Source organism: Cygnus atratus, chromosome 12, assembly GCF_013377495.2.
Source record: "Cygnus atratus isolate AKBS03 ecotype Queensland, Australia chromosome 12, CAtr_DNAZoo_HiC_assembly, whole genome shotgun sequence".
Lineage (NCBI taxonomy): Eukaryota > Metazoa > Chordata > Aves > Anseriformes > Anatidae > Cygnus > Cygnus atratus.
In genome coordinates, this window is record NC_066373.1 from 20,296,257 (window position 1) to 20,312,292 (window position 16,036).

General features: G+C 42.8%; 1 protein-coding gene across 2 annotated transcripts in view; it reads left to right on the forward strand.

Annotated features, from left to right (window-relative positions):
* Nucleotides 1-12,890: 12,890 nt before the first annotated feature.
* The window catches only part of URI1 (URI1 prefoldin like chaperone), a 41,155-nt gene continuing 38,009 nt past the window's right edge, over nt 12,891-16,036 (forward strand). Inside the window, exon 1 of one of the 2 annotated variants that reach the window (XM_035543461.2) lies at nt 12,891-13,368. In XM_035543461.2, the coding sequence (XP_035399354.1) occupies nt 13,297-13,368 (72 nt within the window). In that variant the 5' untranslated portion in view covers nt 12,891-13,296. The remainder of the gene's footprint in view (nt 13,369-16,036) is intronic. The other variant, XM_050713198.1, reaches the window with a different exon arrangement.

The window sequence follows — 16,036 nt, forward strand, 5'->3', positions numbered from 1 at the left end:
TCCCCAGGTCATCTAAATCCTTCCCTCTTCCTGTGTTTGGTTCTGCCTGTAGACACCCCCAGCAAGCCCTGTGCACCCCCGATGCTCATCCCCTGCCTCCCACAGCACCCCAAGCCCTGACCCCCAATCTGCAGGGAGCTCTGGTGTGTGATCCTGTGGGTCCCTCCCGACAGGTCCCATGCCTGGGTGGTGCTGAGGCTCTGCCAGGAGGCCAGCTGGGGCAGGGTGTCCTGTGGGAGCCCTTCATTTGGGTTCCCACCTGGGCTCATGATGGGCTGATGGCCTGTGACGTGACTGGGAGCAGCCCTGAGGGCATTATTTGGGCCACTGCCTCCCGTGTTGCTGTGTGGGCGTGCGGAGGAGCTTTATCACATAAGCTATGGGCAGCAGCCTCTCCCATCACTCTTTACAAGCAAGTTATTTCCAACAGGGAGGCTCAGCACCCTTGCTAACTTGCAGAGGGGATGCTGAGGACTGTCAGCTCAGCAGGCTGGCCAGGGCTGCAGGTAGCTCCCATCCTGTGAGGCTTGTATCTTTCCCCATGGAGAAGAGGATGCCTCTGTTTTCCCCAGACCCTCCGATGTTCCTAACCCAACTGCTTTACCCGTGGCGTCTGCCCGGACTGGCCATGGGAGGGAGCAAACATGGGCTGAGGCCTACTCCATGAAGTCCATGCAGAGGCTGGGGGAGGAAGGAGGATGTGCACATATTATCCTGCTTGAACTGAGACAACTGGCAGCCATATGTGTAGGCAAACAAAGTTTTACTACTTCTCTCTAAAAGAGATCATTTTAAAAGCTTTATTTTCTTGCCAGTTGGCTAAGAAGCGAAAGAGGAACAATAGATTCAAGCTGAAATGATTTGCATTTATGATGAAGACAAGGAATATCTACCTTGCATTTTCCTAAAAAAGAAAAATTAAACCCCATTTTTAATTAACTGATAAACTATTAATCAAATTTTTGCAATGTTAGGTGACACATTATTCATTTAGATAGAATGACTGTGAACTTAAACTAATCAAATCTGATTTGCCCACATATGCTTGATTGAAATACATTTTAACTAGCATATACAAAGAGAAAATCTTGGATTTCTTACCTAATCTTCAGAGTATACTGCTGAGTTAATAAGGGCAGTTTTTTTTTTTTTTTTTTAAATGAGACCACCATTTCTTAATCTGCATATCAAAATCAAGAGCAACTTAATTGCAAAACACATATTCCTGAAATCTAATCATTATACTGCTTTAGGGTATTTTATTGAAGCATGTTAAATTATGGACAGAATATTAATGATGAAGCTAATCAAACCCAATTAGTCACTTCTAACAATAGTCACATAAATATACAAGTCAGGTACTAAAGTACTGTAGGTATGGTTTTAAGTTTTTTAATATAAAATTTATGTTGTATATATGAATTATACTTGTTATTTTTAATCTAAAAATCTGGGACAAGTCATTTCAAAGAAAATGAGATGCTAGAAGACAATGGAACTTGTCCCTTAGTATTAGAATTGACACTCCTGATTTTTGAATATATAAGCACCGCTCAGCTGTGATGTTGATGGGCACATGATTAATGGGCCAGAAGGGTGGGTCTGCCCCAGCTCCCAGTGCGGGAATACAGCCATGCGCGCAGTTTTGTCTCCCGGTTGTGTTGTGATTGCCATGACTGCACAAACTAGTCGTCTGCGTGAGCCGTCTAGTCTCACACTGCAGCGTGTAGGATTTGCATATGCTGCTATAATAATTGTAGTACATAATAATTACAGATGTATTATGTCTGCATTAAAAATTAGAGTCTTCCCTTCAGCTCAGATACAGCATCTTGTAAGGATTTAAGGGAAATACTTATCTTTAAGCTGACTCCATTTGAGTGCACTTTGATAGTGATATTTTGGGTGGCTTTCAGTTAATTTCAGCTTCCTAGTTGATAATTATGGGAGGGCAGCTGTCATCTTTAGGTCTATCTACTCCATCAGGAAAAAAAGCACACAATGCAGGGGTCACAGATGACCTTCTACTGATGTCTTTTGAAAGATGTGTTTTGAAAATCCTTTTAAATTGCAACTCTTAGTTTCCATAATTATTCAGGTCACATAAAAGAATGACTTAGCATATTTATAACCCCTTTTTTGCCCTTACAGATTTAAGGGCATGTATTTTCTAATTTGTAATCATCTAATTTTAAAAAGGGGTATCCATAAATAATAGGTATGATTTTAGTGCCAAACAGGGAAGCCTTGACAGGATTTGTGATGCCATCAATGCCAGGAGTTGTGTCGTGTGTCAAAGAACCTAATAGTATTTTACCCACGCAAGCCGTGATTATCAGCGGCTCAGGCACATCCCTTTGGCACAGACCCACTGGGGCTGTCACAGGGCATGTATTGTGGTTAGGGTGTTAGGTGCAAGAGCTGGGAAGCTTCCCCTCCTCTGGATTTTGGGGGAGATGGGAGCAGCCCTTGCTGACGGCCCAGCTTGCCATGTTTGCGTGATGGGACTGCTGCCTTCAAGCATGGTGCAGGGCTGGCCTCTTGCTGTGCTCCTCCAAGGGGAGAGGCTGTGGCTGCCCCAGCTGAGCCACCCTCTCCCCAGGGGGACCAGGGAGGGACAGGGGGTGGCCTCGGGTAACTTTGTCGCACCCATCCTGGCAGTGACTGGCTCCCAAGAGGGGAGGACGAAGTGCCCTGTCCATGCTGGGATGCTGCACCCCCCGCCACTGAGGCTGTGAAGGCATTTGCCTTCAATAGCAAGATCATACACAGGTGTTGTGCTAGCCACTGGCCAAACCACAATGGCTCTCATATTCACAAAACTGCGCCATGTTAGAGACCCTGACAGGCAAGAAGAACTCTTGCAATTAACAAATTAAACATTTATTTCTTCTCCTTCCCAAATAATATCTGGTTTCCCCTATTATTGCTATGTTGAGTTAATTTTCTCAAAAGTCTGAGTTTGTGTGATATTGCAAATACTCTGCAGCTGTGTGTGCCCAGTGGTGGCTGCATTCGGCCTTGCATTTGCAAAAGGGATAGTAACTGCCTGTGCAGTCCCTTGGACAAGAGCATGTTTGTCTTGCACAGACAGCTGGGTGTCTGTTGCTACTGAAGGATCTCCCTTGGTGGGAGTGAGCAAAAAGGATCATTATAGGGTAATCTGGGGGAAGATGCATTTCAACCATAGCTTCCTATACTGTTTTATAAGAATAAAATGGGACACTGCTAACTAGTTAAGCTTATTAGCTGGGTAGTATTACATCAAGCCTAAACTGAGGTCTTGTGCTACAGCTAAACTTCTTCAGCATGGCTCAAGTACTGCTCTGCTCCTGTTGTGTGACTCTTTCAATGTGGCACGCTGCATATAGTGGTATTTGAATTCAGCAGTGTTTCAAAAGAACATTAAAATTTATCAAGTACATTTAACTTAAAAAAAATCTATATCTAAATAGCATGGAGGTAGTGATAAAAGTAAGGTAATTCAGGTTAAGACGTTACATTAACTTCCCTGTGAATGGACCTTTCAGACTGTGTGGAGCCAGGTTGAAGTCACTGAACTAAACCAGATCTTAGCTCGGAGCCCAATGCAGTCTGTGCCTCAGCTCAGATGGGCTTCATGACTTTAACATGATTTTTTATTTTTGACATATTTTTTTAAAAACAAAACACCTCTACTTTTTTAGAGGACTGAATTCTTCAGTAGTTCTACAAAGGTATTTTGCTAGTAGTCTTTCGGGAAAGCTTTTTTCATTCCCCAACCAGTCCCATGAACCTGGGCCAAAAGTATGACCAGCCCAAGTATTACTCCAACTTTACCAATGTCTTTATTAAGGCTAGTTTCTGTTTCTCTACAGTGAGTGAATTTTCTGTGTTTTATGTGGAGCACAAATTCCAAAATATTAGATAAATATTAACTTCGTGTAACTTTGCATGATTCTGTAAGTGTCTGCTTCAATAAGCGGTGAAGTCTGTCCATTGCTACCTATTTCTTACACTATGCTGAAACACCTCCGAAGTGCTAAAGGAACAATGTCTCTTTGAATTTTGCTTGAATTCTTCTAATCAAGGATGAACTTAAAGTGCTTACACAATATCATAGAGTACTCAGCAACTACTGAGTCACGATTGTGAATTGTCAGTTATCCTATAAAAGTTACTGAAAATCATTTGTGGGATTTATCTCCCCGGCAGTTTATCTAAAAATAAAAATTGGCCCCAGACTTCCTCAAAGCCTCCACTTCTCTCAGCTGTTTGAAAATGGAAAGCTAACAGTGAGAGCTGCTGCCTGACAGTTTTAAATCACTTTCCTTGTGGCAGGAAGGGGGGTGAGAGCCCTTGGCACTGGTGCCGACACCCATTCCTGTGGGAGGCTTGTGATGAGCCCCGGCCTCTCCTTGGTACCGAGGGAGGAGGCTGTCAGCTCTGCGGTGCTGGTCCTACCCAGCCATCATGCAGCCGTGCTTCCATGCGCCGTGCCCTCCAAAAAAGCACTGCAGGGGAGGTGTACCAGAGGAAATTCTTGTTCTGTCAGTTCCTCCTTTGCTTCTGGATGATGGTGAGGTTAATTAGGGGGCTTAGCTAGGAAGGCAGCATGGCCTGCTGCTGCTTACAGCTGTGCTATAGATGATAAATCCTGAGAGCTGGGAGCGAGTGGTTGTTGACACTCAAGTTTCAAAGCTATACAGGTCAGGGCAGGCCTGTCCAGGTGTGAAGACTTCCATGTACTCTCTTTTGGGGACACATGGGTTAACGCAGAGGCTCGGTATAAAAGCCTAATGCTATTGAAATGAGTGGCAAAACTCCCATTTACTCTGGATTGTCAAAATGATCTGTAGAGCCCTCTAAGATTTGAGTTCTGTTAATAATTATTACTTCTACATAAAAGTAAACTTCTATATTTATAACTTATAACTTGGCAACCATAAAATGCACATGTCTATAATGAATAACCGTGTGAGCTTATTACTCCAGCTCTCCTCCATTCTCATCCCTCCTCAACCTCATGTTTTACCTGCTATTTGCCTACAACTAGACTGAAAGATCTTTTGGGCAGAGACCATTTTTTTTCTGCTTGCATAGCAAAGCATGTCCGTGGCTCTATGTTAAATAATAATGGAAGCATTTTAAATCTGGGAAAACAAATGTTCATGCTTTTGACAATTTCAGAACATGAATGCAAGTGATCAGGCATGCGTGTCTAGAGATGTGCTTTCTACATACACATATTGTTTCCTTTTAAAGACATCTGGATCTTCTGAATTCAGTCCAGAATTTGGCCTAGAAGTTTACCATTATTATGCCTCAATCCAGCAAAGCATGACTGTAGGGAGACATAAAATTAAGTATACATATATGTGCTTTGTTGGAGGCCTGTAAGATTTTGTGTATTTGTGTTCTTGTAATTTTAAAATGAAACATATTGAAAGTATTCATTTCCTTATTCTGTTGCTTTCTCACTTATTTTGATTTATTATATATAAATACACATCTAAATTCTAGATGCTTTTCGAAAAAAATCAAAATACACTGAAATCAAATGTAAAAATAGTATCTACTCTTCACTGAACTAAATAATATCCCATCTGCTTATCAGCATCACTTTTGTATGTAAACAGCAGCTCCCCTATCATGGCCATCTCATGTCAAAACCTCTTGTTTTTAGAGGAGAGCCAGGCTATTTTTAGTTGAGAGCAAATATACCTGCTCCAAGTTGAGGGATCTTTACGTGGAATCAGCCCTGTCAATTTTGCTTCCCAAGGATGGTAAATGTTGCTGTATCTCCCCTTCATTTACTTAATGCCACCGACCAAAAGTCTTGCTGAGCGGGTGTTCAGAGGTGCTGTCCTTCTAGTTCTGCTACCACAAGTAATGATGTTCTTGCTGTTGGCTGGGCTCTCCTTTGGGCTAGCTACTAATTTTCTAAGCAAATTTTAAGCCATGAAGATGCCAGCCCAAGGATGCCTGGTAGCTGTTGCTGTAGCAGCGTGGACTGGGTTTGTGTAGTACTTTGAAACAGAAATGAGTTAACAAGATGGTCAGGCAGTAACTTTCTTGCAGTGTAAAGTAGTAAATGAATGTAAACAGATTAAGGCTCATCTTATAAAACTGAGATAGTGCCCAGTTCAGGTTGATTAAAATGGTTAGAATATTTCAAACTATTAGTCATCTAGATCAACTATATTTGGTACGTCAAAAGATGTGGAAATATCTGCTTACATCTTTTGCATAGGAGTCTAATCAATCCTAATTTGCTGTATTATATAAAATAGGTTCTATCTGTGCATGTGACCTGAAAAAATAGATGTCATCTTTGGAACCATTCTCCTCTTTTGGGCCCAAGGACTGCTAGACTAAATGACTGGGATCACCTCACTGAGATTTCTCACATATTTGTAGTTTACATCATTCCAAACAACGTAAGCACTTGTAATTTTTTTTCCTAAATAATAACGCTAAGCTTCTAGTAGAAACCTTCAGAAGATGGAAAATGCAAAGCTAACTGACTGTTACATTTTCTTAAAGATATTGTGTGAATTCAACAGTGGTAAAAAGTGCTGGATTTACATCACTGAGCCTCGAGACCTCCATTTTAAGTGCCACCTGCAGTGGTGGTTTATGAGCGATGAGGCTCGCTCTCCTAGAAGTTATGAGACCACCCAGCCCTGATTACATATGCCATGGATTAGAATTCAGATGGTAATGATTTCTCACTATTACCAAGACCAGATTTGATCTGGTGACATAAAAAGAGTTCAAATTGTATTACGAGCCTACTTAGCCTAGGTCCTCCACAGAAACTCGTCTTTTTTAGACAAGTCAACTGAATTTTACTCCCTCGAGGAGAGTCCTTAATCATCTAAGTACTTCTACTGAAACCATGGGGACTGTTTCAGTAAATGGGATTACAGGTTTAAGAAAGGGCATCCAGGAGTGAATCATAATGCTTTTTGGTTTTGTAGCAGCAGTTCCTTCAGTTTGTCTTAGTCCTTCTTACTCCAGTGGCATTTTTTAAGTAAAGCTTAATGTAATGCTTAGTACTATTTGAAATTTTACTGGGGAAGAATTAAACAACTGGTAGGATATCGGGAAACCAAAGATATCTGTAGCAACAAAATAGAGTACTTCAGAGTGGGATAAATAACAAGAAACTAAAGGTGAAATAAAAGCAACGTTGGATGATAGGGAAACAGGTTTAAGCTTGTCAGGGAAATGCCCTGTTTTCACATGAGTACATTTGTTAAAGCATATAAATAAATATATGTAAATATATGTAAATAGTTCTCTGAAGTGAATAAGAAATTGCAATTAAAAGGATAGACAAAGTTATTAACAGAAAGTAGTGATAAACCCAACCTTTGTAGTTAGAAGATTTACTTCACCTTCAGAAACCCAGGTAAAAAGTTTGGGAAGCATTTTAAGTCTGTGACACTGGTTTGCTGTAGCACAGAGAAAAGACTCTGCTTGTTCAGGACAACCATTGCTTCTGTGGCTTTGAAAGAACCCTGTGTGAAACACGCAGCTAGCAGGCACACCTTCTGGGCCTTGGAACTGGGAAACAAAGAACAGCTTCCTGAGAGTTTAACGGTGTCAAACTGGCTATCTCTGTCACATCAAAAAGCTGCTCTTGATTGACAATCGGCAGAAAAATATATCAAGTAAGAGAGTATTTAACAGTGCCGCTTTTGGTGCAGAACTCTTCGTGGGCCTGGTCCAGGTGGCTCCTGCCTGGATGTGATGTGTTACATGGCCTAAGCACGCTGCCATGGGTCAAAGTTTGAAAGCTTTATTTTGGCTTGCAAAAGGGAAATGCAAACCTTCATACAAATTTTATGTGGTATCTGCTTTGTGCATGCAGCCCGTATGCACATTTGCCAGCTTCTACATTGAAAACAGTTTGTGTACCCGAATACTAGAAAAGAACCAGTGCACTTGCAGTGTTGGAGATGCCTAAATCTGTTCACCGAGCTCGTGTAAATACAACTCTAGCACTGCCACCCTCATAACCACCTTTGCAAATGAATACAAAAGTAAATAGTTTGGGTGGAAGCCATCCTTAATGTCACAATCTTCTCTTTAATGGAAACATGAACTTGGTGCTGTCTGTTTAACAAGCTAAAAGAACAAATTTCATAGTATACCTCATAAAAATCTCAGAACTTGATTCTGCTTTCACTTATGCAGGTATAAATCACCATTGAACTCAACAGAGTTATACCAGCTTTAATTCTCGTACATATGAGAGGAGATTGAGGCCCTTAAGGTATTCAGCTATCTAGGCTATCTTTACTAATATACTGACATGATCAGAAAGCTCTCCTCCTTTAACAGAGAAAAGATGAGGGGAAAAAAGCAAAGTGACACTAATCTTTTCTGAGTCAGGCTTTCCTCTTGGGTGTGACTACATGCAGAAAAGCTAGGATTTCTAGGTGATACTAATCCAAGATGGCAGGAGCAACTACAAAGCATACAAATAAAGCATCCAAGTTTCATGTATTAAACCAGCCAGGACAGCACTCATGGTATAAGAGCTAGGATACAGTCAGCTGTGCTGCTGCAAGGTGCCTGGAGCTTTATTGCATGCTAGTATCATAAAAATAAATTATGTTAATTTCTTTATTATTATTAGCAAACATAAAAGTAAAACAGAGCACACTAACAGTTGACTATCTTGCCTTCCAAAGATACCACATATTTTACGTAGATGTGTTTTGGATCAGGAAACAAGATTTCTACAGATGCTTCCGCCAGGAAAGCTTGCAGCCTGTCCCAGCTCTTCTTAAATAGCTGCTCAAAGATGTGTGTGGATACATGTATGCATATGTATGGGTAATTTCTGGTTATTTTCTATATGTTGATTGTCTAACCCAAATTCAGGCTCCTCTACATCACCACCAATGCACTGGCAGACTTTAAGGTCCTTTTATGTTGCGATAGCTTAAATCTTCATGTAACAGAAAATCAGGCCCCTTGGAAAGAAATGAGCATCAACCTACTTAACACACAATCCTGCCAAAGAGCTGAACCTGAGGGTGCAGTGTTTTGATTGTTCTCACATATTAGTGTTAAACATGGGATAGGTGGGTGGATGGATGGCAAAGGAGAGGGTAAGTTGGTTGTGTTGAACAAATACTTAACTGTTACCTAGTGCCCCCAAAACTACATTTTAAGCAGGAGTTAAGCTGTTTAAGCATGTAACTGAAAAATCAGTAGTGTGTTGGTGTCATCTCTGAAGCCTCTTATCTTTAATGAGAAAAGGCAGTGTAGAGAAAACAAGCTTCAAAGGGCACCACTGAACATGCTAATGTCACTATCACATGCTGATGTTTCAGACCAACAGCCATTTAAAACCCTTATTCATTCTACTTCTGGGCAATGAAAGGTGTCTAGCGGTTTGACTTCATTGTCATCAACTAAACACAAAAAATACTGACAGTTTCAGACTGATTAGACTGAAGGAGATGCAGCCTTTGACCACGGCTCTGCAAGCACTGAATATCTTCACTTGGCTAAGCAGTTCCACTGAGCCCAGAGGGACTGGGTCTCCTTCCAGATTTATTGATGGAGGGAGGCTCGTGGCCATAAATTTTTGCAAGAGGAAGCTCAAAAAAGAGACGAAAGGGTATAACTGCAATCTTAGGAAGAATGTTCATTAGAAGTGTTGATAGTGGTATGGTTTGGAAAAAAACTTTTGGATTGGCAGAGCTGAGACAGTTCTAAAATTCTTGCTGGTGCACATCTGTCAAGTCTCAGCAACAACAACAAAAAAGACTTAACATTTAAAAGAAACTTAAGAGTCTCTTTAGGAGTTCAAAATGAGCATGTACTGAGAGTTTTACAGTCAGAATAATATTCATTATATGATTATAATATTAATCTTATGACATTTTGATTTTGAATAAGCTTTAACATGAGGATACTGTATTTTTTATTCCAACTACTGCATTCTTTTTCATGAACTGTCCATTAGAATTAGTGCTCTGCAAGATTCAAGATTCAAGACTTGTAGTCACCCATGTAGAAGGCAGGTTGTCTGCAACCATAGTAACGCACTATACAGTAATGTTTGTGGTTTAAAAATGAAAAGAAAAGAAAAACCTAAAACATGCACTTTGGAGATGGATCCAAGAAAAAAAACACAACAGTGATGTTGTGTATATCCTATGCCAGGAGGATGAGTTTGAATTTTTCCTAAAACAGATCAGGAAGCCTGTTGTTGGTCTGGGGAGTTCATTCATGATTCATGTTATCAGACTGTCCACACATACTGACAACAGAGGTGGTCTTCGTAGGCTGCGTCTTGATTTCAGAGGATGTGTTCTTCTCACAGGAGAAGATATTCAGGATAACATACTCTCCAACGTGGTAACTATGAGCTCCATTTCATCATTTTTCCCCAGTTCACTTTTGTTTCTCTCAGCAGATAGGCTGGCCAGACCATTTCCCCTCTCTGTCTTCTTTCTGTTCTCCCTTTTTCCTCCTTCTGTTGTGCTATCCCTCTTTGTGGAGTAGTGATGAATGACATTTCAGGAGTTATGGGGTAAGGTGCAGCCTTCATCACCAAATGTCTTTTGCTTCAGAGCCCTGGTGTGCAGTTCTCCGCTGCCAACTTAACTTGGCCTTTCCAAAACTTGGCTTCTAATCCTTTGCTCTCACAGGTAGAGCTGCCCTGTTAATACCAGAACCAAAAATATGGCACCAATTTATCATTTGCAAAAGGTCATCTAATCTAGCCGGCTTGGGTGCTCATAAGAGCACTGCTAGCAGCCACAGCTACAGTACAGATGTATTTGCTGACTGCTAAGTCATCCACTTGGAAGAGAGCACGTAAGCTTCACTTACAATGGTTTTGTACAGGTTATAAGTGCAAAAGAATGCGACCCAGAGACATGCTTCGTGTTCCTTTTTGGCGAATGCCGTATCCCATCTGTTTGTCACTATTACAACATTTTTTCTTTGGCAGATGAAAAACAAAATGTACAAAAGGATGCAGTAAACTATTCCATACTCTAGTCAGTGCAACCAAGCCCATACAGTCATTATGCTGATAATGATGTAGCCTCTTATGTAGGCCAACTGTCAGAAGTGTTCAATGCAATACATTCTAGGGACTGAATGATGTACTTGTGGCACATGAAATAGTGAAGTCTTTGAAACACGATGCAAGAGAAGGGGTTGCATGTCTTTTTTACTTTACTTAGAAAATAAAAAAATATTTTGTCATATAAAATTCTTACTTTGTGGCTCCCCTTGTTAGCTAAGTGTTTTTTTGTTATCTCTGGCAACAAGTTAAAATCTTAAAATACGTATCCTCGTGTTGTGCATCTGTTTTGTTGTCCAATCAAACTGTGAGGTGACACAGGATCAAACTAAAGCATTTATAAATTACCTGTATTTGTACTATCTCCTCTGTGAACACTGTTAATTGGAAAAAGGTTTAGAAGAGGTTCTAAACAGACTGAAAGGGAGATATTTGCTAGGAGTTTGCTAGTGAGCTGTTTTCTGAAGATAATGTATAGAAGTATCCTGTCTGTTCAAAGGATCCAGAATCCCCCCGTGACAAATACGTGCCAGAGATTTCAGCTAACTTTCAATTATTCTTGAAGATTATGGATGTAGTTATTTCATAAACCAAACTACCCAGCTGCAGTTGCAAATTTTTATTTGCAATATTGGAAGCTGTATTAAAGTCTGGCTAAAAGCTAACTTCCAGCTTGAGTAACCATGCTTTGAAAATTGTTTCTAAATTCCTCATCTGTGGAGCTTTTACAAGCTCTTAAAGGGGGATGGGAACCTGGGTTTAGAAAAGTGCACAGCACATAGTTATGTCTTGTATATAACATAAATAGTTGTTTTGTGGTGTATACAAGGTTAGTTCTGCTCACGGAAAGGAAGTCTTGCTTCTTTTGCAGGAGAGAGAAACCCCTGATGTACATGTAGGGCAGATGCGTCTTTCTACCACCATGCTATGACAAACCTGCCAGCATCTGGTGGGGAGAGGGGACAACTGAAGCACCCCTACTCTACTGATGAACTTGTACACTGGGCGTTTACAAACCCCTATTCACTCAAGGGAAAGGTGCAGCAGTAAATTAAAGGTCTATGTGTAACTGAACCCACTTACATGGTGTTCAGAGTGTAGAAGTTAAAACATGACTGCTAGTTTTTTTTGTGGCAGTCAGTCAAGTTCCCCCCAAAATTACTCAGCTCTTTAGCTGCACTGTGATCTGGCATGCTGGCTGTTGTAGTGTGCAGCTTTAAGGTATGGCTGCATTCCACTGCCACCATGTTACTTTGGACGTGCCTAATACCGTTCATGAAATTAGCTAATGAATTTACTGCATATAAGTTATCGCGTGGCACTCTGAGTGGCCATCCACCACTAGCTCGCCATGCGTAACTGTTCAGCGTTGGCAAGCCTGAGTGCTGCACTGATTTTAGTGAATCTTTAAAAGTATTTTGCCATCCTGCAGGTCATAGAAATCCTCACGTTGTGAATTTGTGAGAATGGACACTGTGAGATTAGTTGCTGTGGTATAACCTTCATGCTACAGAAGATACACAGTTATGTGTTTATGCATGCCTAGGTGTGTATAATATTGTTGTAGATCGACCAAAACGCTTCACAGATGGAAAATGCCTCACAGATGGGCTTCGATTTTCTGAACCCGAGGCCTACGAGCTCTGGGCCTGCGCTGCGACCGGGGGCACCTGCCCCTCGGCGCCCCGCGGTGGCGGAGCCCCGGGGGCGTAGAGGCGGTCTCCCGGCCTCTCTCGGCCGCCCGGCGCTGACACAGGCGGCGGCGAGGCGCGGTGTGTGGCCGGGCCGGGCCGAGCCGGGCCGGGCCGGGCCGGGCGTGGGTGTGGAGCGCCCGCCTCTCGCGGCTCGCAGCCGGGTGCCTCCCGCGGGCGCTGGGAGGCTGGCTGGCTACCCAGAGTGCAGCAGGCAGGCAGGCGGCAGGCGGCGGCCAGCACCGAGCTGCTGGCGCTCTCCCGGCCCGCCGGCGCAGCGGGAGCCGGGCCCAGGCGGCAGCGGCGGCGGCGCGGCCCAGAATGCGAGTGTGAGATGCTTTCCCCGACAGCGGCGCCCCGGGCCCAGGCGGCGGCGGCCCCCGCGTGGATGAGGCTCTGGAGCCGGCGCTTCGCCCTGCACAAACATTTCTATAGGACTCATTCGCCCTGCTGAGGAGATCGGATCGGCCCCGCACGGCGCGGCGCGGCCCGGCCGCCTCAACCTCCCCCGCCCCCGTTCCTCCGTCCCCCGCGGCGCCCTCACGGGCTGCCGGCCCGAGGGCCATGGAGGGCCCCGGCGGCGCCTCGCCGCTCAGTCCCGCGCTGGTGGGCCGCCTCCGCCAGGAGCAGCAGAAGGTAACGGCCGGGCCGGGCCAGGCAGGGCCGGGCGGGGGGACCTGGGGCGGTAGGACCGGGCCCCGGGAGGGGGCGGGGGGCGGGGGGGGGGAAGAGGGGGGCGGGGGACACCGGGACGGCAGAGCCGGGCCTGCCTGCGGCGGCTGGGCACGTGATGGCGGTGACGTCACGGGCGGGGGGGGCGGCCCAGTCCCCAAACATGGAGCCCCTCTGACAGGGGCTGGGGGAGCCGCGGGGGGCCGGGTGCCGCGGCGCGGAGCGTGGGGTGCTGCTCCCTCGCGAGTGGGCCGTGCTCACCCAGCCGGTGTGGTGTGGGGCTGGGGGGCCTCAGCCCTGCAGCACAGGTGGCACCCGGGGCCGTATTCAGTGTGTTAGAGCCACAAATACATGTTTGCCCACGGTCCCCATGCTTCTTATTTTTTCTATACATTAAAAAATGTTTAAAGGTGTTTCTGTGGTATGCAGTAGAGCTCCTCAGTTCAGGACTTCTGTCTTCAGTGTGCATTGCTTTGTCACCTGTTGTAGTTAAGAAAACCGAATAACTCATGCATGGTGTACATCGTGTGTCTCGCCTGGCATATTGTCCACAAAACAGTGTCCGCTTTTGAGTAGCACACCAGGTAATTACCAGAAGATCTGCGTAATCGACTGACCGTTAATGTGGATGGACAGTGAGACGATCTGCTGGAACGCACTGCGTAGCCCAGTCTGCATGGATAGTAACCTGTTAGACTGGTAATCAGTGATAGTAACCTGCCTGTTCATTTTCAGGGTGGCAGAACTTGGTGAAAAATAATTTAGCTGGTACATTGTTGTCAGTCAGGCCTAATGTGTAAGTGGATGCCTGTCATAACCACATGGAATTATTCCCAGTTCGTGGTAAGACCCCTCTGTGAGCAAGTTTAAGATCTTAAACTGATCTGCTCCAGTGCAAAAGAGGCCCAGGAGACCATTAATTAAGCCTCTGTTAGGCTGATGTACCAAAATTATATTTTATCATAAGGAAACTTTACATAATTTCTGCAAATTGCCAAAAAAAAATTGATCACTTCAGCTTCAATATGAAATTATACTAAAGAACTACATATCTTGGTTACAATGGAGTGTCATGATGAAGATATAGTAGACTTTCCCTCTATGCAATGAATATATATAATTGGATTACAACAGTATTTTCAGTTATGAAAATATTGTATTTTAAGATGGAGGAGGTCGTTTCGTTTCAGCTGCTTCTTTGCAGATATTCATATTTTTCTCACAAAATTACTGAATTTGAAGACTCATGTTTTGGACTTACCACAAAGAGAGATAGGGAGATGTAGTTATTTAGTACTGTGGTAAGCTAGTAATCATAGTACCAGCATCATAACGAATAGTACAATTACTTAGAACTATTATCTGTATGTGTTGGCATTTAAGCGGGCACATATATTTCTTTTAATCAGAGTGATATTGTGCTATCCTAGTGACACTTGATTAAGTATAAAGAAACCCATTTATTCCCATTAGTCTGAAGGCAACCTTTAGTATGGTAGTGAAACACAGCATTGTCTGTCTGCAGAATTAAAGATAATATTTGAATCACTGTTGATTATTTTACCATCCGGGCATAACCCTGGTTTAGCTACGAGTTTTGAGATTTTAAGTGCTAAAGGGCTGCTGTGGAGAACACCCGAACTGAGGCCTCCTTCCTGTTTAAAAATATTAAAAGAACAGGATGTTCGTGACTTTCTATCTTTAATCTGATTGAGGCTGCAACTTCCAGGTTTATGACCTCTGGTGAAAAGTAATTTTAATTCTTGTTTAGGACTGCTTGCCTGTTGGACAGATTTCATCTTGTTAATTTGTAGTGATAGTAAGACCAAACTGTTAAAAGCAATTTTCAGTGCTCCCACTAAAGGCACTTTGTATAAAAACATGACTTAGAATGTGCATCTTGGGGATAAATTACAGAAGAATATCTAGTAATTTTCATGATAAAGACCATCATTGGAAACACAGTGCCTGCGTATAGTTTTGAATATTTCTGGAAGAATATAATATATGTATCATGGATTACTTGCAAAAGCAATATATGTTAGCTGAAAATACTGTGTTAAATCTATTGCAAGTTAGTACACGAATTATAAAGTTAATATTTAAATAGGTGGATTCTCATTCTATAGAGACTGCACTTAAACATAATATTTGATATATATTTATTCCTGTGATCAAATGGGTTGGGATTACTATCTGATAGGAAGTTGACAAGTCGGATTGGTGTGATTTGGTAACACTTCTAAAGACAGTGGATTTACAGTGGGCTCATGCGTTCTATAGCTTCCGAGCAATGCAATGAAGATATGCGTAATGGGAGGCATTACAGAACCAATTAGACCCAGGAGACATTTGTAGAGTGCAAACACAGTCATGGAGAGTCTGATGGATTCCAGTGTTATCTGGCAATAGGATTTTTTTTTTTTCACTTGCACTGACAAACACACTTTTTTATTTTTCTTTTAGGAGAATTAGGATAAGGAAGTGGCTCTCCTGTCACTCATCATGACAACGAAGCACAATTAGATTTAGTATAGCTATTACCATAACTAACTGTAACTTGATAGCCACTGTGCATTATGACTTTCTTAATTTTTATGAATTTGGTTGGTGGAGACTGTATGGTCTTCAA